Source organism: Cnephaeus nilssonii, assembly GCF_951640355.1.
Source record: "Cnephaeus nilssonii genome assembly, chromosome: 3".
In the NCBI taxonomy this organism is placed as follows: domain Eukaryota; kingdom Metazoa; phylum Chordata; class Mammalia; order Chiroptera; family Vespertilionidae; genus Cnephaeus; species Cnephaeus nilssonii.
In genome coordinates, this window is record NC_137074.1 from 93,194,475 (window position 1) to 93,220,567 (window position 26,093).

The 26,093-nt window shown below is 36.5% G+C and overlaps 1 protein-coding gene across 1 annotated transcript in view; it reads left to right on the plus strand.

Moving 5' to 3' along the window:
• The window catches only part of GBE1 (1,4-alpha-glucan branching enzyme 1), a 353,762-nt gene that overhangs the window by 307,046 nt on the left and 20,623 nt on the right, over positions 1 to 26,093 (plus strand). Inside the window, exons 13-14 of the mRNA XM_079766240.1 lie at positions 8,748 to 8,932; positions 10,561 to 10,691. Coding sequence (XP_079622366.1) covers positions 8,748 to 8,932; positions 10,561 to 10,691 — 316 coding nt within the window. The remainder of the gene's footprint in view (positions 1 to 8,747; positions 8,933 to 10,560; positions 10,692 to 26,093) is intronic.

Here is a 26,093-nt window from a genome sequence, read left to right on the forward strand (position 1 = left end):
TCAGATCATGTGTCTACTATTCCATCAAGTTGTCTGTACTAAACATATCAATTACTTTCATTGCCATCACCTGAATACATTTACATTTCTTATTCATTTTTATTAGAGCAGCCCTTAGTTACAAGCTTATTTGGGTGGCCATATTTCACTGCACTGTCTCACGTGTGGCCACATTCCCTAAGTAATTTGTAGGCCATAAATGAGAAGAACATTCTTAACTTGTTTTAATGATATTATTTTTCTTTGTTAGGTTTGTGAGCTGGGAGCTAAATGTAAGATAACTAACAGGCATTTTCCACTTTTCACTGTTCAGAGAATGGTTCACCATTATTCCAAGGTCACTTTGAAAGTCTTTCTGAGATTCGCTTCCATTTATTTTATGCTTGTGTTTACAGTTTTGAACCACATATGAAATTTAATGTTGCGTTTGTCTACATTAAAGTTAATTTGCCCCTTGTCAGCTCATTTACAACAGAGATAACATTTGAACGCCACTCTGTAGAATGTTCTGTCTGCAGTCACTAATGTAATTTTCCTATCTATGTCTCTGTTGTATGCAACTTTGTGTATCTTACAGTTTAAAAAGAAGCCTCCAGGAGAAGGTTTTCAGAAAATCTAAATTAGCCTTTAATAGAGATTAATAAATGATTCTCTAATAGAATAAGGTCCTCATCGTATCTTGAAAAATTTTTAATAGCTCTTTATTCTAATTTAGAAATTCAATTTTATATTCTATATTATATAAGTATGTTTATTGAAATATCCTTTTTTATAATCTTATTTTATTGTTTAAAGTATTACATATAGTAGTACATATATCTCCTTTTTTTTCCTCATTGACCTTCCCTAGCCTCCCCTACCCCCTGTCACATGCCCTCATCCCACCCCCCCAGTGTCTTGTGTCCATTGGTTGTGCTTATATGCATGCATACAAGTCCTTCAGTTGATCTCTTTCCCCCTCTCCCCAGCCTTCCCGCTGTAATTTGACAGTCTGAAATATTCTTTAAAGTAGTGTTTTTATACTTGCAAAGGATAAATGAAGTAAACCTTAAAATACATGCAAAATCCTAAATTGAATTATGATACCAAACATTTTCCCTGCTTTCATCTTTTTCTTATATTTTCCAAGTACTTAATTTGACCTCATACAATAAAATTTTTTCATAATAGTTAATAATTTCTAGATATGTCATTGAAAAAATGCATGATTAAAATTGACTTACCTTAGATGGCACTAAAATGAAATTTTAAATATAAATGATGAAAAATGCTTTTAAAGTAGTATCTTAAACATGTATGTTAAAGAATATAATTTGTGTTTTTAAATAGTATTTTCAGTAACAATTTGCTAACGTGCCTGACTCTTCAAATAATTAGGAATGTTCAATTCTTGGGTAAAGTTTTCTCACACAATCATATCTCTTATTTACCTTTCTGTAAAATTTGTTCAATTAGTTTACATTCAACATTATTTTGTATTAGTTTCAGTAGAGTGGTTAGATAATCCTGTACTTTATAAAGTGTTGCCCCTGATATTTCCAGTACCCAACTGGCACCATACATAGTTATTACGGTATTATTGACTACATTTCCTATGCTGTGCTTTACATCCCTATGACTATTTCGTAACTTCTACTCTGTACTTCTTAATCCCCTCATCTTTTCAACCCAGTCCAGAGCCCTCCTCCCCTCTGTCAATCATCAGTCTGTTCTCTGTATCTTCGAGTTTGTTTCAATTTTGTTTGTTGATTTTGTTCTTTAGATTCCACGTGTAAATGAAATCATATGGCATTTGTCTTTCTCTAACTCACTATTTCACTTAGCATAATACCCTCTAGGTCCATCCATGTTGTCGCAAATGGTAAAATTGCATTCTTTTTTGTGGCTGAGTAATATTCCATTGTATATATGTATCATGCTGCTTACCTTTTGATCAGCTCTTTTACTCAGTTTATCTTAAGGAAATATCAGACAAATGTACATAGATACATTTATAAGACTGGCCATTTTTTATATTAATAAAATATTAGAAAAAGCCAAAATGACTATCATGACAAGAATGATTAAATAAAATTGTATTATATGCACATAATGAAATACCACCATGGTGATGTATACTTAATGACATGGGAAATACATAAAAATTCAATATAATATAAGATAGATGATAGATAGATAGATAGATGTAGATATATAGCTATTAGTATAGATATAAGTGATATAAATATACTTACCAAAAAAAACAAAAACAGTAGTGTCTTAGTCTACTTGGGTATCTATAATGAAATTACCATAGATCAGGTAACTTTTAAACAACACAAATGTATTTCTCACAGTTTGGAGGCTGGAAGTCTGAGTTCAGAGTGCCAGCATAGCTGAGTGCGGGCCCTCTTCTGCGTCACAGACTTCTAGATTGCATCCTCATGTTGTGGAAGAGGCCAGGGAGCTCTGTTGGAGCCTCTCATGTAAAAGAGCACCAATCCCATTCCTAAAGGCTCCATCCTCATGACCCGAGCACCCCCTCAAAGGTCCCACCGCCTCACACCATCACATTGAAGATTAGGATTTCAACATAGGCATCTTGGGGGAGACACTAGCATTCAGACCATAGCAACTGGTTATTTGGTAATATTTCAGATACTTTGTGGATATATTTTATTGTGATTTCTAAAATAACATATCAGTATATTGGGTGTATAATAAAAAATAAAAGAAAATGTAATATTATAATAGTTAATATTAGTATAGATATTGAGCAGCGTATTGTGTCTTAAACTCTTCAAAATTATTTTTAAATAATGTATCTATCAGTATATTACTTGTACAATAAAAATAATGAATAAAAGAAAAATATGGCACTATAATATTAGCCACTATTTTAGTCACAGATTGTGTCTTGTGCTCTTCTACTGATTTGCATGCCTTATCTCATGTAATTGTAATTTGCTACTTGTCAATCTTTATTTATGCTATAGATTATATGGACATGAATTTTCATGCCAGAATGATAATGTAATTTCACATTGGATCGGTTTTTGGATGGAGTCCATGAATAGTTGAGACTGTATCCAATGTGTGTGTGCGTGTGTGTGTGCGCGTGTGCGCGTGTGTGTGCGTGTGTGTGTGTGTGTGTGTGTCTGTGTGTTTCTGGGTAACAGGTACTTACCTTTTAATCAGATTATGAGATGGGTTACTATTGCCCACAATAATTTTGCTGAAACTCACCATTCAATTCTGTACTGACGAAAAAACAAACAAAAAAGCAAACAAATAAAAAACCCTGTGCTTCCAAAGAGGGATACTGAGGTAGAGGAATTTATATTTTCACCTCATTCGTCTGAGCAGTTGGAAAAGATGACAGGTATCAAGAGTTGTGACCTGGGTCACATTTTTAAGAAGACTGGGAAGAATGAAGAGATAAGGAATCCTGTAGTACCAGCAGTGTGTCCTACCCAGCACAGAGCTCTGCTTTTATTTATTTATGTTTTAAATATATTTTTATTGATTTCAGAGAGGAGGAGAGCGGGAGAGAGAGAGAGAAACAACAATGATGAGAGAGAATCTTTGATCAGCTGCCTCCTACAATTCCCACATTGGGGATGAAGCCTGCAACCTGGGCATGTGCCCTGACCAGGAATTGAAACGTGACCTTCTAGTTAATAGGGCGATGCTCAACCACTGAGCTACATTTGCTGAGCAGAGCTCTGCTTTTAGAAGGTGTTTATACTATTTAAGTGGAATGTAATCAAATGTATACTGTACAATATATACCATATGTAGTCCAATATATATATATACACACTACATGTAGCATATATAATATTATCCTATATAATAAAGAGCTAATATGCTAATTAGACCAGATAGGGGACCGACCTTCCAGAATGACCAGTGGGCAGGGGGCAGGGGGCGGGGCCCCGAGGCAGCTGGTGCTGTGAGGGCCAAGGCACCCTTACACGAATTTCAGGCATCTGGCCTCTAGTGTGACTATAATAGTATATATAACCTCTGAGGCCTTGTTCAGAGGTTTTGCAGGATGAACATATAGGAATAATGAGGGAAGAGAGTGAAGAAGGGATCCTAATGTAGCAACCTGATTAATCCTATCAATCTGGGTATCTTCTAGCAAAATTATTTTCACTTTGAATTCTGCCTTTTAAGATCTGAAATAGCAGATAATTCAAAGGGCATTACTACTTGGCTTAGGAAAATTTGTTTGTATTATTAAATACATGAATAAATGCATCAGTGTAGAATTTTTGCACTTTAAAGGATGGCATCACGTTTCCTGACACCTAAGTGAAGAGGAGCCGCATTGCTGCCTTTTGAATTTATCCTGGTTACTTGTATGTCTGCTGGTCAGTTTCCTCCTCAGAATGATGGGGGCCAGGAATGTTAGCTTCAGCATAACTCTTCCTATTGCCCCTTATGTCCTTTGTTCCGGAACCACATCAGTGATGAGTGGAAGTGTGTAGCATCAAAGTTGCCATACCTTGAAAGCTTATAGCTGCCAGACCCTGTTCCACGTGCCTCACTTACCTCACTTGAATTTTAAAAGAGCTTTTATGAAACTTATTATCTCATTTTACATAGGAGGAAACTGAGTACTGGGGAGGTTACATTGCCTAAATTCACTAAAATCACTCAAGTGGCCTTGTTTGAACGAAAGCCCCAGTCTCTGACTTGGAAGCCCGTGTTCACAGGCATCACACTGTCTATCCTCACTGAGATATACACTTCTATGCTGTTGTCCTTCAGGGTGTGGCCTCAGCCCTCCTGCTTTCAGAATATCACAGGACGGCTGATGAAAATACAAATTTCAGCCAAGCACTCAGTCAGAAATCTGGGTCCCTCCTGTGTCACATAGTGGGAATATCATAAGAAATATTTAGGGAGAGGTGGGGGAGATAAGAGATCAATCAAAGGACTTGTATGCATGCATATAAGCATAACCAATGGATGCAAAACTCTGGGGGGTTAGGGCATATATGGGAGTGGGGTGGGGGGGCAATGGTAAGATATGTACACGTATAATACCTTAATAAAAAAATTTAAAAATAATAATAAAAAAATAAAATTTAGCCAAATGTTGTAGACACTTTAATTTTTATGAAACTACCACAGACATATTTGTTTGGATGTTGTTTTTAGTTTGATGACTATGGTCCTGAAAAGTGAAAAAGTATTTGCAGCTCGCCTCAAAGGTAGTGGATCAGAATCAATGAGCATGAATGTTTTTAATAAGCTCTCTAGGAATCTGTATGTTTTCTCTGGAGCATACTAATTGATTGGAAAGCACAGCTCTATACTATCTTATTACTACTCCCAAGGGGTGATGATATCACAAGTTCTTCTTCTTTTTTTGGTTTTTGTTTTGGTAGCATTTGACTCTGACCACCCTCCTTGAATCTCTTCTTAGCCTTCTGTAATCCTTACGTTCTGCTTCCTCTCCTAACCATTGTTCCTCTGTCTTCTCTGTCTCCTTTCTGCTGGCAGTTCCTTGAGCTGCTGCCCAAGGCCCTTTTCCTCCTGTGGCTGTAATTTCTGTTACTTATTGAGGCCTTCTAACATACTCTTGCTCCCCATCCCCAGATCTTATCTGAATTTCAGTACCTTATTTTTAGCAATGTTACTCTAAATCCATGGATGCCTATATATTCTTCAGGTCTTAAATCCAGTATGCCCCAAAATGACCACATTACCTTCTCTCCACACACTCCCACTGTCATCATCTTCCCCTAGAACAGCCAATGCTGTCCCAGCTCAGTCTTCTGAGCCCGAAACTTCAAGTTGTATTCATACCTCCCTTTTCCTCAACCTCCATTCATTAGCCTGTCATCCAATCCTGTTGTTTCCACCTCAGAAATGCCACCTGAATCAGTCATTCTATTCTTTATTCTCATTGCAAGCTGTCATCTCTTACCTTATACTTTGGTGGTTTTTTAAAATCTTTATTGTTGAAAGTATTGCATATGTACCCTTTTTCCCCCCATTGACCCCTTCTGGCCCACACCCACCCACCACCCCAGACCTTCACCACCCTATTGTCTGTGTCCATGGGTTATGCATATATGCTTACAAGTTCTTTGGTTGATCTCTTCCCACCCACCCACCCCTGCCTTCCCTCTGAGAGTCAACAGTCTGTTCCATGCTTCTATGTCTCTGGATCTCTTGTTCATCTGTTTATTTTGTTCATTAGATTCCACATGTGAGTGAGATCATGTTATAATTGTCTTTCTCTGGCTTATTTCGCTAAGTGTAATACTCTCTTACCATATACTTTGGATTCCATTTTAGACTTCTTACCATTCAACTATCCCCCACACCCAGTGTCTTTTCCAAATTGCACCAGATGTATTTTAGTAATAAACACATTTGAACTTCTCATTCCCCACTTAATAGGGCTTTTGTTTCCCTATTGCCTGCAACATAACATCCAAATTTCATGAGGCTTATCTTAATCTGACCTCTTCCTTTCTGTACCACCTCTTCTCCTCACCACAAACATTATTTTAGGGCTAAACCAAACTCCTTCACCAAGTCGGGGTGTAAAACCAGACTGTCTGGGTTCATAGTCCTACTACTTAACAGCCTCAGTTTTCTTACCTGTGAACTTGCAACAATAAGAGTACCTACCAGCCCTAACCGGTTTGGCTCAGTGGATAGAGCATCAGCCTGCGGACTCAAGGGTTCCAGGTTCGATTCTGGTCAAGGGCATGTACCTTGGTTGCGGGCACATCCCCAGTGGGGAGTGTGCAGGAGGCAGCTGATTGATGTTTCTCTCTCATTGATGTTTCTATCTCTCTATCCCTCTCCCTTCCTCTCTGTAAATAATCAATAAAATAAATAAAATAAAAAAAGAGCACCTACCAGCACTTGAAGTTTGTTGAAAGTGGGAAGAGCACTGCATGTGCCCATGATAAGCAGACATTAAGTATTTGCAGCTGCCTCTACTGTGACATCGTGATAGCAGTGATGTAACATTCTCCCCCAGAAAAGACTAAAGGAATTGCTTATTACCATTGGAGCCACCTCAGAGATCTGTAGCCATAGCAAAATAAAAGTATTTTGCCTATAGAAAGCCTGGATCGAGCTTGTATGTGACTATACTTTAGCTACCTTGTGGCATTTCTAGGCTCTCTAACATTCTCCACTAGTGGAAATCCCACTCGTACTTGGACATATTATATTCCCTAGACTGGCAGTGCCTTCATTATCACTAAGGAATGAGCTCCACTACAGTTCTGGAGCTACATCATTTTGCCACCTGTATGGATGATGGAGCAAGCTATGCAGTGGCTACACCCTGAGCTGGTTGAATCAGGCTCCGGACTTAGGCAGGACTCCTAAGTGTAGCAGAGGGAAGTTCCTTGTGTCACTTTAGGGCATCCTCAAGTAAATAGGGGCCCATAGAGTCAGAAATCTGGGTCCCTCCTGTATCACATAGTGGGGATATCAAGAGAAATATTTAGACTGAAATATTAAAATTTAGCTAAGTGTTTGTAGACACTTTAACTTTTATGAAACTACCACAGACATATTTGTTTGGATGTTGTTTGTAGTTTGCTGACTATGGTCCTGAAAAGTGAAATGTCAATTGCAGTGTTTCCTAGCAGAGGTTGCCATAAAGCAATTCTGCAATAAATTATTTCAGATTACATCCTACCTTATTAGTTTTTATTTATTAGAATATTAATATACTAGTTGCTTTAAAGTAGAACACACTTGTATTGGCTATATTACTTCCTAAGTCAAGTGAGAAATTTGTCTTAGAAAATTGTAGTGTTAATGGGGTAAATGAAAATAAATTTTAAAAAATAGTGTTTAATCTTTAAGGGCGGGGGGAGGGGGAAAGAAGCCATAAAGTAGAAATCCAACTTGGGGAAAACAGTATGAGCAATCTATTAGAAGACTAACATCTAAATTTGATAATTATAATGATAAATATGTATATATATGATATCATTTTATATCATTTTTCAAGTATGTTGGATTTCTGGTTTTCATCATTATAGTAAGAGATAATATAGAAATGGATTTCTAAACAAGTGTTCCAGTTACATGTACACACACACACACACACACACACACACACACGAAATTAAAGGTACATGTCTAATGGTAACACATACATCTGAGCAAGAAAATGAGCGATGACATGTGTTTCTGTAGCACCTGAAGTTTACGGCGTTCTTGCCTATTGGGATGAGGTAGAAAGAACTTTGGATTTTAATCAGAAGAACTAAATTTCAGTGGTTGCTTTTCTACTTACTATCTGTGTGAGGTTGAACAAATCCCTTAACTGCCCAGAGCTTTGGATTTCTCCTCTGTGAATTGGATATAATAGAGACTGTCTTTGAGAATAAAAAAAAAATAATGTACATACAAAGCCATCTGAAATTATAAAGCATTCTGCAGATTTCAGAGATTACGGAAATAGAGATTTTAGAAATTACTCAGAGATGATTTCAAAGGTGAGATGAGTGTGGCAGAGATACCTGTTTTCAGAAGTGGGAGTATGTGCCTGGCTGAGCCCACCCCTGGGCTTCTGAGCCCAGCAGCAGCCGGTCCTCTTGGTGCAGGGCTCTGCCTTTTCAGAGCCAGGGTCTGCGTCATTCCCAGGACAGCGCCACTCAACCACAACCCAAACTTCTTGTAAGGACTTTACAACCATTTAGTTATTGAGTTATCTTAGTAAGAAATGTTAACATTACTAAGCAAAGTCTAAATTTGTTTTTTTAATGCAGGTAATGAATTTGGACATCCTGAATGGTTAGACTTCCCAAGAAAAGGAAATAATGAGAGTTACCATTATGCCAGAAGGCAGTTTCATTTAACTGATGATGAACTTCTTCGCTATAAATTTTTAAATAACTTTGACAGGGATATGAATAAATTGGAAGAAAGATGTGGTTGGCTCTCAGCGCCACAGGTAAGCTCTTTACTCTAAATGTTATGTTTTAGTCACTGATGTTGTACATGCTCAGAAAGGCAATCGATTTAAATCTATATGCAGGTCTTTAAAACAGCACTTTATTATTCAGTGTGTAGTGCCCTGTAACATAATTCAGGTTGTCAAAACATGTTATTGAAGTCTCTGCAATAGATAATGAAAATCTTAAATGTGATACCTTGCTTACTTTATTGTTTAGTTTGTTGTTGTTGTTTAATTTTAGTTATTTTTATTTCAGCTGGTTAAAATAAATGACAAAAGCTCTACATGAAATTTATTTTGGAAATTGCTGGGGAAACATCTTAATTGTTTTGACTTTTTCTTTATATAAATAATGATGCTGTCATAAAAAATTACTTTGACAACATGTAGATTTCTTTCTTTTTTCCTCCTTCTTTTACTGGTTTCTAAGCTGTCATTTCAATAGATGCTATTATACCTGCACGCTCTTTGGTATTTTTCATGAGCTTGACTCTCTTCTGGAATTAAAGTCTCAGTTTTCAAAAATGTAATTAATAGGTGCAAATTTTATGCAGGCTTTTTTTTCCCCTTGCAAAAATTAGCATATAGTATGTGTTACTTATAATCCATTTATTTTTAAGGGTGCTGTTTGAAATTACTGTTGATGTGTTTTTACTTTGGTGTCTGTGTTTTTTTAAAAATGGCTGAAAAAGGTACTTGTATATTCAGTAAGATTGGCTGCATGACATGAATGCCCGAATCACGTTTATTAGTAATGCTGTTTCCAGAAGAGAGAGCAAAATGATGCTCCTTTTCAATAGGAACAATGTTGAATACCAAAAGGCATGCTGCTTGCTCTGGAGCCTTAGTTCCCGTTTCTAAATTACCAAGAGTGGTGCTACTGATATGCATGGAAATAGGTCCTTGCAAATCAGAGAGTGGAAGAAAGTGGTGTTGAAAAAGCAAAGGTTCCTCGCTGCCTGCTGTAAATCATGGTATAAAATAAGGAAGTGTGTAGATGTTGTAATTTCTTTTCAGACCTTCTCTTTTATTAGGCAAATATATATAGTAAACGACTTTATGCTGCCGTTGAATCTGACAAAGTTAGACAACAATAGAAAGTTTTTAAGATAACTGCAACTGTAGACACCTCAATATAATAATGTTACATTATATTTTGAAAAGTAATTTTATATATTTTACCTGATTAATCTGGAACTAAAACAAAAGTCTTAAAGAAAATCCACTTACAAATAGACCCAATACACACACACACACACACACACACACACACACACACACACACATATATATACTTAGTATATACAAACACTTTATCTATACCACAGGTGCCATGTTATTCATTGAAACCTGAGCCACAGCACTAATACTCTGTGCTTTGTTTGACATTGGAAATGGCTGGTGACATTTTTATACTCTTCAAACAATTTTGAGACTGTTCTTGGCTTGGAGTTTAATATGGAAAAATTACAACATGTTCAAAAAATAATATGCTGGAATTTTCATTTTTGGCTTCATAACTAACAAAGCTATTCATAAAGACAAAACCAGCTTTTTTGTAAATAATTGACTTGTGGCAGTGCCTCGGTTTTATCTAAATGATGTGTGTGTGTTCACTCCTGCAGGCCTATGTGAGTGAAAAGCATGAAGCCAATAAGGTCATCGCTTTTGAGAGAGCAGATCTTCTTTTTATTTTCAACTTCCATCCAAGCAAGAGCTACACTGATTACCGCGTTGGAACAAAATCTCTGGGAAAATATCCTTTTTGTTGTCAGTGAATATAACTATCTGCATTCATGTGTTTTTTTACATCATAGAGAATAAGAAAGACTAATGCTGCTCTTGATGTCAGTGGCTCTCAGTTTCCTTGTCGGAAAAGTTGAAATAGTTGAGTGATAAATCTTTCCTCAGCTCAGTAATACTGAATCAATCCTAAGTTTCATTCTGGCTGTAAAAAGTGGATGTTTAAAAAGATTTTGATCCACTGTACAAATACAAGAGATAGTGTAGTTTTTCCTTTTGAAAATCTTGTAAGTTGCCTCAGAATTGTCTTCTTTTCCCTTCTCCACTTAGTGAGAGAGCAGGTAGTATTGTAAAGGGAACACCTTCCCTTTTCTCTGTCTTGTCTCATTTAGTGCAGGACAGCTCACCTTTGTAAGTCTGAACTGGTAAAGATTCAGGGCATGGGAATGTAAGCAAAGGAAGTAGCAGGGAGACTGTTTTTGATACCCTCTGTTTATTCATTTATTCATTCATTCATTTCACAGATACTTGCTGAGCACCTGTGTGCCAGCTGTGTGCTAGGTGCTATAAGTACAGGAATTTTCTTGGCACATACAGTTACTGCCCTCATGGAGCTTTTAAATTAGTAAAGAAGAAAAACTTAGTAATTAAATGGACAACTGTTATAAAATTATAATGCAGTGTATTTTAACAGATTATAACTCAGTCAGATCCATGGGTGGGGGGAGAAGGCAAATTTAGGGCCTAGTCACAAAGCAGCACACATTTTTAAGTAGGCAGCAGAAATAATGTTCTTCTCCCCTGGAGCCCTAATCATGATTAATGTCTGCCACTCGAGCAAGATGTCTGATGCCAACTTGAAGTCCTAGGTGTCAGGGTCTCTGTAGCTACAGGAAGACACCCTCCCCCGCTCCAGGTGGCTGGAACAGCGAGGGGAATGTGTTTTCCACATAATAAAAGCCCTGAGGTAGTGTGACCCCAGCACTGTGACAGTATCATTAAGTTCCCTGATTCATTGTCTTTCTGATTTCAACTTCCATGGTGTCAGCAGTGTCCAAGCCCTGCACCTATTGCAGTTGCAAGGCAATGGCCCTGTTTCCAGATGTCACCTTCAGACACAACAAAAGGCAAATAGGTATTACTTTTGGTTTCTTTTTCAAGAATGAAGTTACTTTTGCAAATTTTCTTTTGTGTTGTGTATGAACAAAGAGACAGATAAAGAATATCAGTGTGATAACATTATCTGCACTAAAAACGAGCTGTACTGTCCCAGGAAGCAAATGTTCTCACCTCACCATTTCCATGAAGAATACAAACAAATACCAGACCTGTCACAGCTCCTCCATGACCCTTCTCAGCTCCAAACTGCTAACATAATGCCCCCAGGTTAAATTCTTCTATATCTAATAATATAATATAACAAAATACATTTTATTATGATCAAATTAAAATATAATCAAACCAAAATACATTTACAGAACACCTGGAATCTAAGGCAATCTTTTTATAGCACTGCCCTTAACCTTCAAGTCAGGGAGAAGAGATGTATAAAAGTAAAATATCATGTAAGGCATAATGCAACAAATGGGAAAGGAACAAGAATCTTCCAATGGAGAACAGATAACCAGAAAAAACAAATAAATAAATGAGATTGATTGATTGATTGATTGATTGATTGATTGATTGATTTAAGCCTGATTAGGGGAGGGAGGGGACAAGGGACAGAGAGAGGGAGAGAGAGAGCGAGAGAGATTGCTTGCTTGATTTCTTAAGGAAAATATTTTAAGCCTGGACCTTGAGAAATTGATAAAATTATAGTAGAAAATGTTGAGGAAGGCCATTTCTGCTATAGGAAAGCATGTAGATTTTTAGATAATGGGCTGCACAATGGATTAATTGGAGAATGATAATCATAAATATACTAAGGGCTAGGCAGAAAAGATAGATCAAGATCACATAATAGAATATTTCAGTGTCATATTAATTAGTCATAATTAGGCTTTTTTATGATAGTTTATGGTTAGTCACTGAAGGTTTTGAGCTAGAGAGCTACTTGCCTCCAGCTGGGAATCGAACCCACAACCTATGTACGTGCCCCTTACCTGAGTATCGAACCCGAGACCTGTGTCTGGGATGATCTTCAACCAACTGAGCCATACTAGCCAGGGATCAAGTTTCACTTTAAACAATGGGAAGAATGGTATGTTATTATTACTAATCTAGCAAAGCAAGGAAGAGTATAACTAGTCAGGGTAATAGAAAATATGACAAAGGAATTTGAATAATGATGGAATTTGATAAGAATGTTTGCTTTGGGAAAAGTCTCATGTATGGAGTGTGTAGGAGACTTTCTTGAGGAGAGAGATTGGAAGTACAGATATTAATCATGAGAAGTAGTTAAAAGATAATTAGTGCATAAACTAAAGTAATGCCAATAGTATAGAAAGAGGCATGTGAAAGAAACCCTTTCTTGTAGTGAAAGAACTCAGCAATTGTTTGGACATTGGGTATAGAAGAGAAAATATAAACTTTCACTTTTTAAAAAATTGATTTAAAGAGGGAGAAGAAGAAAGAGAGGGAGAGAGAGAAACATCCATGTGAGAGAGATAGGAGAGAGATACGTCAATGGGTTGCCTCTGGCTGGGAATTGAACCCCCCACCTACGTACGTGCTCCTTACCTGGGAATCAAACCCAAAACTTGTATATGGGATTATGCTTAAACCAACTGAGCCATACTAGCCAGGGCTAAAGTTTCACTTTAAACAATGGGAAGAATGGTATGTTATTATTACTGAGCTAGCAAAGCAAGGAGTATAACTAGTATAACAAAGAAATTTGAATAATGATCTTTAGAAGGAAATTTTTGACCCAAGCTACATTGATCTCCTGTCTGAAATCTATGTAACTTTAATAAACATTAATAAGTGAAAACATACAATTACATAGTAGAACCCACCCAAAAGTTAATTTTATTTAGTGATACCAAGTTATACTGTACATGAAAGTCTAGTTTGGTTTTGAAGAAAGGACATAAATCAAACCTTCTGAAATGTAGTGATTTGTCTAAATGTCTATAAGCACCTCTTATGCAGAAACTCTTTTCATTAATATACACTGAATGCTTCACATTTTGACCCCTTTCAGACACTGTAGTCATTAAAAGCTGTAGTGATATAGACGCCTTGGAAAATTGGGCCATGTCTTCCTAGATGCAGTGGTTGAAGCCTCAGTCATCTATTGGATTTCTAGAACAACCTCTAGGAAACGTTGTTGGTTCTTTTCCTACAAGGACTTCGTTTTCTCGGGATTTCTGCCCACTTAATTCTGTAGCCTTTCTCATTCATGTCTTTTTGTCAACAAGCCATAGCTAATCCCCATATGTTGCTGCTTCCTATGGGGACATTTAATAAGTCTCTTTGAACACTCAAGAAGTATGCCAGACCTAATGGACTAAGATATCTAATGGACTATTTTTTTTTATATAATCATCATTTTTATTTGAGGGGAGGGAAGTAGGAGAGTATCTCCAGGGTATTTTAAACCACGCCTTCTAAATAACTATATGGTTAGCCATTTCAGCCTAAACTTTTAGATAGAAATCATCACATCTGCTGGGTTTTGTGATGTTTTCTACCCCAGTGACCCAGTTTAGTGCAGATATTTCATATAAATTCCTCCACAGATAATAACTAACCATTATCAGAACGTTTTCTAGTTCTAAGAATTTCACAAGGTAAGCAATTTAAGTTTTTTAATTAAAAAAAAATGTCTTAAATGCAAAAGCATAAGTTCTGTACTCTGGGCCTAGTGCCTGTTCTGCCTGCCAGCTTTGCAAGTCAGAAAGGCATTTGACATGCTCCTCACAGTACCACCCCTAGTCATTCTTCCAGACCAAATACCTCTAGTTTCTTTACTGGATTCTCATGCTACTTTCTAGACCTCTGACCATCAGGTCTCCCTTATCACAATGCACCCCTCATTGTTCACATTCCCCTTACTCACATTGTGTCTCCAGATCGGAAAACACAGGATTGTAGGTGTGGTCTGGCAAGTGTGACATGGAGTGCCCTGTTAACCCCTCAGCCTTGATACTGCTCTCTTATTAAAGCTACAGCTACATTAGCTTTACTGGCAGCCATCGCATCTTCTGCTCATACTGTATTTTCATTCAGATACAGATCTTTAGTTTTTCTTTGTATGTATGTATCTCCCTTGTTCTTCATTCAGATAATAATTTTAATCTAAAACTCCAAACTTAACATGAAACATGAAAAAAATATATTGTTGGGGTTTTTTTTGCCTCTAACCTGTTCATAAGAAGATAAAAGAGAACTAGAGTAAGACAGTTCTCTGTTATTAATCTGTTATAGTTGTACCATGAGCAGCTGATACATCTATTCTTTCAGCTTCTTACTGTTCTAAGCTTCGCTTTAAGAGTCCTTTTATTATCTTAGCATTTTTCAAATCTTATTTTGCTTTGGCCTTTCATCTTCCTGACTTTATTCTTATACCTTTAAACAACATTGTAGGTCAGCATTATAGAATCATTTTAGATACAGAAATTACAGAAAAATTAGGCTTTCTTTGCTGTATTTTCCTACTTTAACAAAGTGTTCTGTTCCCTTGGTATTTCCAACTGCTGAGCCAGTGAATTGAATACAGATTTTCCCTGTAAAGAATCCACAGTGGCAAGATTGGATGTATTAATCAAGTCAAGAAATTCATCACAATTTTAATTCCCTGGAAAGCAGGATTTGGTGCCAGAACAAATTTAAAGTTTCTAAAGAAGTCATTTGTACTTCTGTCACTGTGAAATGTAAACCTGCAGTAGTAACCTTTCAGAATTCTTGAGCAGTTCCATTTTTTTTTTTTTTTGAGCCTGTATATCAAATAGCAAGACATCAGCTTTCACTCAAGTCTGTGAAGAATAGTTGATGACTGTTCCCAAGAAACTGTTGTAAGGGGAGCTATTTGGGGGTAATGCCAGGCAAGGTAAAGGAAACACTTTATGGATGCTTTTAACTATCCTTCAAAATAAGTTGATACATTTGGAAAACTAAGAGAGAAGTCTGGTTTGTATCACTAAGTTCTTGAAAGTGATCTTCATGGTGATGACTATAGGTCATAGTATTGTTTCTGCAAAATGAATCTGCAGCCATATGCTAGAAAATAGCAGCAGCAAAAATGCTTTGCCTATGCACTGCCTCACATTGGTCTTTTTAGTTGCTAATCTTTAGTGTTCTTTCATACAGTAGACAGCATTGGGGGTATTGCAGAACTGACATCTAAATAGAACTGGTAAGTAGGCAGGCGATCAGTTTCATGCTTAAGAAGATAATATACTTTTTTTCTGATGTGTTATATTTGCTTATGGCTTCAAATCCCTTAGCAGTATGGAAAGAGAGAGACAGTATCCCTTGATATAATCAGAAACATTGTATTTCTTCCATCATATTTCTTTACTTACAGAATTATCAAACCAGCATTGAATCAAAAGGAAAATTGCTGAGCGCCCAAGGACAAACCCCTTTCTTATCTACTCTGAACAATACAATTGATGCTGCTACATTTCGAGTGATGTGGGGTTAGATTATCCATGTTAGGGGACCTCTTTTTGAGGTCCTTCTGTTTATTAGCCATGTTCATGAAGTATCTAGTTTAATATTCCTGGCCACTCTATCTGCTAGGTTGTATATCCTCATGTGACAGATCAGTAAACTGAGGTCTTTAAGTAACTACCAACTTTCCTCCAGCACACGGCTGATCAAGGTGGAGCAATGTATTGCAAAGCCTATGCTCTTTCTACCGTACCATAGAACCTCAGTTCATGGCTACAGATGTGGTGAGTGGTGGTAGCAGTGAAAGTATTACTGATAAAGATTTATTTCTGTAATGTTCAAAATGATTTAGTTCTGGGGAAACAGGTAGCAAGAGAAAATTATACACAAAAAATTCATATAAGCTTCTCTCTCATCAGCTAACTTCCCTCAGTAACCCACTGGCACCCCTCACAATTTATTCCCATCAGCACCCTTGTCACCATCCAGAAAGAAACGTAAAACTCAGGTCACTTTTTGTGTTTACTGTATTCTAGAGTAGAATATAAATGTGTTGTGGTCTGTGTTCAAACTTAAACTCCTCTGATGCAGCACATCAATTTAGGTTGACTGTATAATATTAAATTAAATTAATATTAAGCCCTTATAGTTTACTTATAAGGTATGTGTCTTTGGTGTATACAGATTCATATCGTACTGAGAGCTTAAACTCTAAAATCAAATGCTTTTAAATTATTTGTCAGCATGCTGATGAGGTGGGGGTGGAAATACTAGCAGCCCATTTTCAAAGTTATAATATTGAGATGTTAAGTGGAGTGATCATAAAGTGCAGCTTGTGAAGAATATATGAATCCAGGCCAGAAATATTTAAGACTCCCGGAACAGATGAGTAAATATTTGGAATTGACCTGAGATCTTTGAAATATTTTCATTAAACTGCTGCACGATGTAATTTTTTAAAATGTAAATTTAGACTCTGACATTTGCAACCTGTACACAGAGTTCTTAATGAGCAAATAAGCTCACATGGATGATTCACTGGAGTGTGATCGCCGAAGGCGGAGATGTTGCTATGAGTTGTTTAGTTTATAGAAGCCTTTGAAGCTCAGTTATGTAACACTGTGCTTATTAAAATCTGCACTTTATGCAGCAAATGAAAACAAAGAACTTAATTTAGGATTAGCTAAATGATACATTCTTTCAAGATTTTATATATGAAGGTTAATTTCTTGATTAAAAAAAGTAGAGCATTTCAACTTAATGTTTCTGTTTTCCACATTATAGATGTTTTGGTAAAAAAAAAAAATTACAGGGTTTTCTGAAAAGACCTACAACAGTGACTTTGAGTAGATGCAAGAATATTTTTCTTGTGTTTATGTATGTTTATGTATGTGTATGTGTGTGTGTGTGCTTTTACTCTGCTGCAATTTAATGATAACGGTTTTTATGTGAACAGAGACTGTTAATCCTCATAACAATTTTGTATTTATTTTAGGTTCTCCTTTTGTTTCTTTAGCTTCAAAGTGATGTACACTCATTGCCTAGGTTAGACTTCTTTAGTTTCCAGAGGATAGAAATACTTGTAAACATTATCAAGTGGTCATTCTGATCATTTTTCATTGTTAAACACTGTTCAACAATTCCTGTGACTTAATGATAATGACAGATGCATATCCCACCTCTGCTGTCAATGAAGTGCCTATGAATTAGGGTCATTTTCCTACCCATGAATTTGAGATGAATCACAAAGAAAAACATTTTGCATGATTAAAATATTTCAACTGCTGTAACACTTTTAGGTTGGCTTAATATGTATTCATAAAACTAGGCACTGAATAATGAGCAAGCCCTTACTACACACAAATCGTTTTAGGTTTTCTTGTGGGGGTTTTATATGTTTTGTTTTGTTTTGTTTTGTTTTGTTTTGTTTTGTTTGAAAAGCTGAGTGCTGTTCAGTGTTCAGCCCTCTGAGATGTTCAACATCATTTCTGTTTTTTGGTTCAAGGCTCAGATGCAGAGTGATGGTCTTCTTTGGTTACAGAAATGCATCTAATAGTAGCTCAGTCAAGATTCCTGTCCTCTATTGCTTGTTCTTATGCGAGAAAAAGAAATGAGAAACATTATTATATCTTTGAAAATAGTACATGATTACTTTGTAATTGTATCACTAATGGGGGAAAACATTTGTGCCTAAGATGATCATTTTTACCAATTTATAAAAAAGGTACTAAATATTTGATGGATGGATGGATTAATGGATGAATGGATAATTATGAGTAGAAGGATGAGCAGACAGTTGGGTGGGTGGATGGATGGATAATGGACAGGCGGATATATGGACAGAGAGATGCGTGGAAGGATAGATGGATGATACAAGGACCTAATGGTGAAAGAACCCCTGAAGCTGTTTGAAACTAAATAATTAAATCACAAAGAATTACTATAATCTATTGTTTTTTTCCTTAGAGAACATATTTAATTAAATGGTAGAAAAGTAAAATCGATAAAATATTATAAAAATACCTCATACTTTTGTAGAATTTTAAATTAATACACTAGAATCTTTTGTTTGAATACTTGCTGAACAGACTTTCCTAATAAGATCTACATCTATTACAAACAGTATATGCCTTGTACTTTGTAGGAACTTTACACTCATTATCTCATTTAGCAAATCTTTTCCTTTCCTAGGGAACAGCTTTGCAAGTAGGAAAGAATGAAATCACTGGCCTGAAAAATTTTCATATCTAACCTTTCTTTTAAAATAGTCCTTTATATAACCAGTCCAAAACAGCTGGTTCTCTTCCATCTGAAAAAATAAATTTAGTTGTTTCCTTTTATCTGATGCCAGTGTTATTAACTAGAGAATTCTATGTCTAAAAGAAATTTGTAATGATGAATGACAAATTACTCTTTTTCCTTCTGGGTCTCAATAGAAATTAGCTCCCCTCCCAATGAATATCTCCTGCCTGCCAGGAAGCTGCTTAGATCTTCTATAAGTGAGATGTTTCCATCTCCATCACTTTCTATTAAGCTGTTCTAACTCAAAATCCCACATGGCCAAACTGAGTAGTCAGTGTTTCATTTATTTGTGAAAAGGGCACCTGAATACCTCCAGAAGATTTCTTAAGATTAAGCCATAATGTAATTACTGGTTCACTATAATAATTTAAGGGCTTCCAAGAATATGGTTTGGTTTGGATGTTACAACCAAAAGAAGACTTTGTTTCTCCAGAGGGAAGGAGAAAAAGCAGAGCCATGAACAGTGTGTTTTTGGAAACAGTGGCTTCAGTATAACCATTTGTAAGCATCATCCCTTATTGTCCTAATGTAGTTTCTGTTGGCCTAATGATAAATGTATAATTCATTCCTTTTATATTTGTGAAATGTACCTGTGTAGTTAATTGTGATTATTTGTGGTAGTTATGTGGTATTACTACTAGAGAAAAGCGTGGATGGTCTATCTGCATTGCTAGTGAAAATGGGGTTCTTGGGGTACTGCCGGAGGCCCCCGCTGGAGGATGAGATGTGGTAGAAAGCTTTATTTTCTTGGAATTACATCCCTCAGTTTTCAAAGTCCAATTTCCCTTAATCCAGTCTGGAAGATGTGCAGCTGGGATTCAGTAGAGCTAAAAGCAAAGCCAGTGTCCAGAGCTTCCGTTCCACGGTGGAATTGGGTCCTGTTTAGCATTAGACCAGTTGCAGTCCATCAGTCCATTGTGTGGTGTACACGTGGCCGTGGGCCATGTGGGTGAATGTAAGGGGGTGAAGAGAGGGTGCCCCTACAACAAGAGTCCCGAAAACACAAGAGAGCGAGAGTGCAAACCAAGAGAGTGAAGTCCTTTGTTCAGGAGATTAAACATCTCAAATCTCCCCACACTTGTAGTGGCCACACCTATTCTGGCCAATGACCTGTTCCCAGGTGTGACTGACAGCAAGTACCTTTCCTGTGTCACCCAGACTTTACTGCGCTTGCATCTATTCCTCCCCTGCCCAGTCCCTTTCCCCAGCCCTCTGCTGGGTATAGACCGTGGCTTCCTGGGGAGTGTTAAACTGCAGCTCCTGGCAGTGCTGCACAAACAAATACCTATAATATTTGGCCTTCCCTTTGTTCCTTTTCAGCTAATCATAAGTAGGTTAAATATTAACAGTATTATTACCAATTGTTGAATAAGGAAAGTATTCTTAGATGCTATCAAGAAAAATTATTTAATTAATTTGTAATTTAATTAAGTTCAACCATATTACCTTTTACTGGGAAACAGTATCTTATTATAGGAACATTAATTAAAATAGAAAATGTATTTTCTTTGTAAGATTTTAAATATTACTGTGATTTCCCCCCCCCCCCATGAACTCTTTATTGTTTAGGGAGATAGTCAATTTTCATTTTTCTACCTTCTCTTCCAACACTCTTCCTTTATTTTTCAGCTAAGAAAAACAAAATAAAAATAGGTTGCACTGGTGGTAGCATTTCTTTTCTGTCTCTGAAACATTTTCTTCAGTTTGTTCTCTTACCCTAAAATTTTTATCTCCCAAAGGCTCATGTCACTTGTACGGTCATTACAGGTAGTAGTGGTTCTTACATTGTAAACATAGAGACATTTGCTCTCATTACTAGGATAGTGGTTAAGAGCATGAGTTCTGGAATAAGACGGTCTGAGGGTTCAATTACGTTTGTCCCACTTGTTCATGTTATGAAAGTAACTTCTTTGTTTTTTAGTTTCCTCATCTGTAAAACGCCTACTTATAGAATTATTATCAGAATTAGATGGGTAATGCCTGTGAAAGGTTTAGCAACAGTATCCAGCTTATATTATAGGCTCAGCAAGTGTTAGCTATTGTAGTCATTGGTACAGTCGTTGTTATCATTCTAAAAATGCACTAGAGAGAAAAATAAACATAGAAATGCACTAGAAATCTGGAAAAGGAAGGAAAGAAAAGGATGAGATGATTAGATACTAACTAACTCTTTTACCTACATTCTCTTATCTTACTTCTTTTTTCATTTCCTATTGCCCAGTTCACTACCACAAAATGATTTCTGTTCTTCCAGAGTACTGGAATTAAAAGTCTCCTGTGCCCTGCTAGACCCATTTCTCACTCTTGTGCCATTGGCTCACCTTACTTCCTTACCTCACTTTCTCCGTATAGTGCAGCACTATCTTGATTTCCCTTTTCTCTCTACCCACTGTTAGTGTTACTCTTTTTCTCCCATATCCAAATTTAAAAATTTATTCTGTATCCTTGGCTCTCTTCTCTTGAAGAACTCACACATGCTCAAAGCCTCAACTATCTAGGAAGATGGTCCCTAATCACCCCTCCTACCTTGATCTTTGCCCTAATAATCAAATATAATTTTGTGATGTTTAATGACTGTTAGGAAACACGGGGGAGCATGCAAAAATAGCTTTTTGAGATGCAGATCTCTAGCATGACCTGTGTCAGCCCATGTACATTCTATAGAATCAGTTACGCTAGGAGGTATATCTTAGGAGATGGTTTCCAAATTAGTTCCAGAAGTTAAATTTGTGTAACACTTTACTGTGTATGGATGCTTTTACTTACATATACTAATTCTACCCTCACATCATTTTAGCAATGTGGGTCAGGCAAGTATTCTGATCCTCAACCTAACTATGAATATCAGAAAGATTTATAACTTTCACAGGATCATATTCCTAGTGAGTGAATAAATGTGATTTAAATCTAGTTCTCCTAAGTTCTCCACAGTTTTTCACTTAGGTACCAGATAATTCATCTTTTTGTTGCCCTGTAGAAATGCCATTAAAATAGGTAAAATGTGTATCACTAATTACTTAAAATTGTATTTGTTTTCTTACCCTTTCTTTATAAAAGTCACTGGTACCTCTGAATAAATGTCATTTTTCTGCAGTGTTATACTATCCTGGTTGCTGACACTCAAAAACACAGATTAATTTAAATGTAATATTTTAAAACAAACATACTTACTCTAAAAGGATAAAATAACTTTTTAAGGAAAATGATGACTGCTCACATTTTTTTAAAAAATTAAAACAGCATATAAACCTAAATATAGTTCAGCTTCATGTGATGAATGGTAAAGTGTCATGAGAGGTTGCTGAAGGATGTTAGAGGATAAAAGGCAAAATGGACTACACATCCCTTAGAACGGAGAAAAGAACACTTTACAAAGAGGTGAAAGATAATTTTGCTTACTGTTCATGTTCTTACTTGAGCATAGAAGTTATTGTATCCACAGTAGACCCATATTACTGGCATAGTTTTTACAGCATGGGAGTTCTGATTTGTTCTAGCCACTCACAATAGATACAGCCTTGGGTGGGTTTAGGGAGATGAACTCCCCTGCAGTTTTTATCAGGAGCTTTTAATTATGTAATTTCCTTTTCTTGCTATGTAATTTTTTATACCCTATTATAGGAGTTCTGTTCAGCTAGTCTTCAGGAGGTCTTCAAGAGTGGTGGGTCTATAATTTAGTTGTAATTTTGATGTGTCATGGGAGGAGGTGAGCACAGTGTTTACCTACTCTGCCATCTTAAGGGGAAACAAAATGTGCTAGAATTTTTGCTCATTTTAATTGTGTAAATCATCTTTGTGTTTGACTATCATAGACAACACATTTGTTGATTTTGTTTTGAATTGTACAACATGCACTTTGCACAAATAATTTTGCAGCTTTATTCTTTCCTTCTTTTATTGTTTTCTATGTCTTCCTAGTAAGATGAAACTAATGTGATTGTTCTAAAGATGGTTGCAAGGTACTGTATTAGATTTGTTTTACCCCTGAAAAATAGATTTATTAACAATCGTGTGTGTGTGTGTGTACCTGTGTATGCACACAAACACACACATATACATACCTGCAAAATTTGCTTTACACTTGTTTACAGGATACAAGCTCAGGCCCTTCTCATTCAGCTTTCTGAAGCACAGAGTGAGCCCTATAGTGTTAGGATTTTCTATTTGATATTAAAAGTTAAAAGAAACAGAGCAATATACATGAACTTTTTTATATTCTTGGTAACTATGATTTCAAATGAAGAATAAGGATGTTTCTACTCTTAAGGATAAAAAAATAAGATTTCAGAGTTTAAGTATTTTAATGTTTATGTACTTAGCAGATGGTGATAAAGTGGTACAAAATATATCTACGTGCATATATGTATGTATGATTTTGACGTGTCAATTTGATATCCTGTGCTTAAGTTCAACCTTCTGTTTAGAGAAAGCTAACCAGCCAAATTGATAATGCAAAGTGTTACATATATGATTTTAGTAAACGCACCAATTACAAATTATATAAAATTACTATCTCCAGTGCTCAAACCAGAGTTATTCACCTGAGAGTTTATTGCTCCAAACTGACATACATTTGTTTAATGATTGAGACTTCTCCTAAAAGAAGGAAAAAAATATTTTTAAATGTCCAGGCAAAACTTTATAGATAATGAAGTGGGATTGTGTTAGAATTTATATTGTACAGATCTAAAATTTTAACTCCATCAAAAGAGGGAAGAAAATCAAAGTTGTATTTTTATGGCCAAAGCAGTATCAAATTATTTCTTAAAATTTAGCAAAAGCATGCATAGATCATAACAATATGGCTATTACAATAGGATATTACAATAGGAAAACAATGAAAAGAAGATCCACTCAACAAATATGGCAAATACTAATCTAAGTGCTGGATAGAAAGGAGGAGGGCATGGGGAAAGACAGAAACCCTTTATAGAGATTGTATTTTAATATTGAAAGATAGAAAACTATAATAATTAAATTTATAGTATGTTAAAAGTTGATAATACTATGATGAAAAATCGGGACAAGGATAAGAGGGTGTGGGAAGTTTTTACTTTTCAGTTAGTGTATTCATACTACTTTGTTAATCTTTTCAAAAGCTTGAGCAGCAATAGCTTAAAATTTAAAAAGGTGTCCAGTCCTCAAAGAATATAAGCTCAAATATTAAACATTTTATATAACAGGCAAACTGTTCAGATTCTAGGGAGAAGGGAATGTAAATAAGGCTCATCTAGGAAGAAGAGGCCAAGTTGGGTGTAAAAAGTAATCTAGAGAATAAATAAATTCACATTTACATTTTTTATCACTTAAGTCATCAGTTTAAATGGTTTCTCTTCAGATCGTATAAATCTTTCGCCTTTTACAGGCTACAAAGTTTCAATTGTATAAGGAAAATAAATTCCAGATACCAGGGCCTCCGCTTGGGTTGCCAGGGGGCATGGCCAGCCTGCAAACCACCACAGGCCTCTCGCTCAGGCCGCCCCACGCCCCAAGGGAACCCCCACCCTGATCTGGGACACCCTTCAGGGCAAACCAGCTGGCCCCCACTCCTGCACCAGGCCTCTATCCTATCTAATAAAAGAGTAATATGCAGATTGACCATCACTCCAACACACAATATGTCTGCCCCCATGTGGTCAAAGGTCCTGCCCCCATGTGGACACAAGATGGCCACTACAAGATGGCCAGCAGGAGAGGGTAGTTGGGAGGCACCCGGCCTGCAAGGGAGGGCAGTTGAGAGGGACCAGGCCTGCAAGGGAGGGCAGTTGGAGGTGATCAACCCTGCAGGAGAGGGCAGTTACGGGTGACCAGGCAAGCAGAGGAGGTAAGTTGGGGGCAAACAGGCTGGCAGGGGAGCAGTTAAGCATCAACCAGGCTGGCAGCAGAGTGGTTAGGGGGTGATCAGGCTGGCAGGCAGAAGCGGTGAGGGGCAATCAGGAAGGCAGGCAGGCAAGCAGTTGGGAGCCAGCAGTCCTGGATTGTGAGAGGGATGTCCGACTGCCCGTTTAGGCCCGATCCTGGTGGGATTGGGCCTAAACGGGCAGTCGGACATCCCTCCAGGGGTCCCAGATTGGAGAGGATACAGGCTGGGCTGAGGGACAACCCCCTTCTGTGCACGAATTCCGTGCACCGGGCTTCTAGTACTTGATAATTGGCAGAACTGGGATTAGAATTTAATTGTTGGACCTCAAAACCCATTAATGCTACCACTGTATTTTATTATTTTAGGATGCTTCTTCTGTCTGTCTGTATGAAATGGCTGAGATGATGCTTACTTACTGCTTATCATTATCATTATTTTCAGGGACTTTGAAGTTTCCTGTTATTTTGTCCATTTATATGTATTGCATTGGACTCCACTGAAGGCTGTATTAGAGTAAGTTTGAGGAAAGGTGTTTCTTTATAGCTTAAGTCAAAATTATTTTTAGTTCAAAAGCATAGTGTTTGTAAATACAAAAAGTTGAATCTGTGTGTCTGAAACTCCTTTTGATGACAAAGTTTGTTATTAAAAGGTGAATAAAAATCTGTCATTGTTTTTCTTTTGCAGTTCTAAGTAATTGCTAGTGCTTCATCAAATAATTGAATTTACAAGTTCTTTGGGTGATTTTTAATGACAGAGAACAACTATTTTCGAGGCAGGTGAGGCTAGAAATATGGTCATGTTTTTTCATTATTCTTTCTTGAGTTAGTGAGAAACAATGACATTTTAAAATTCAAGTTATATAATCTTCTAGGACAAAGAAAAGGTCCTAATTATGTTAGTCAAAGTATTCTGTAAAGTACTTAGAATATATTTTCTATTTGCATAAATATGTAGCACTAAAAATTTTAGTATTATCATTCCATTTGCTATTTACTGATGTGTGTTATTATACATGCCTAAGAATAAACTAATAATTTGCATGAAAATGCCTTTCAAAAGGCATAAAAATCCATTAATTAATATGCTAGATAATGATATTTAATCCCTTCATTCTTTGAGTTTGTTTTATTGCTTTTGTGTGTTGTATATTTTTTAGAAATGTACAGCCAAGAAAGTAAACTTGCAGAAATT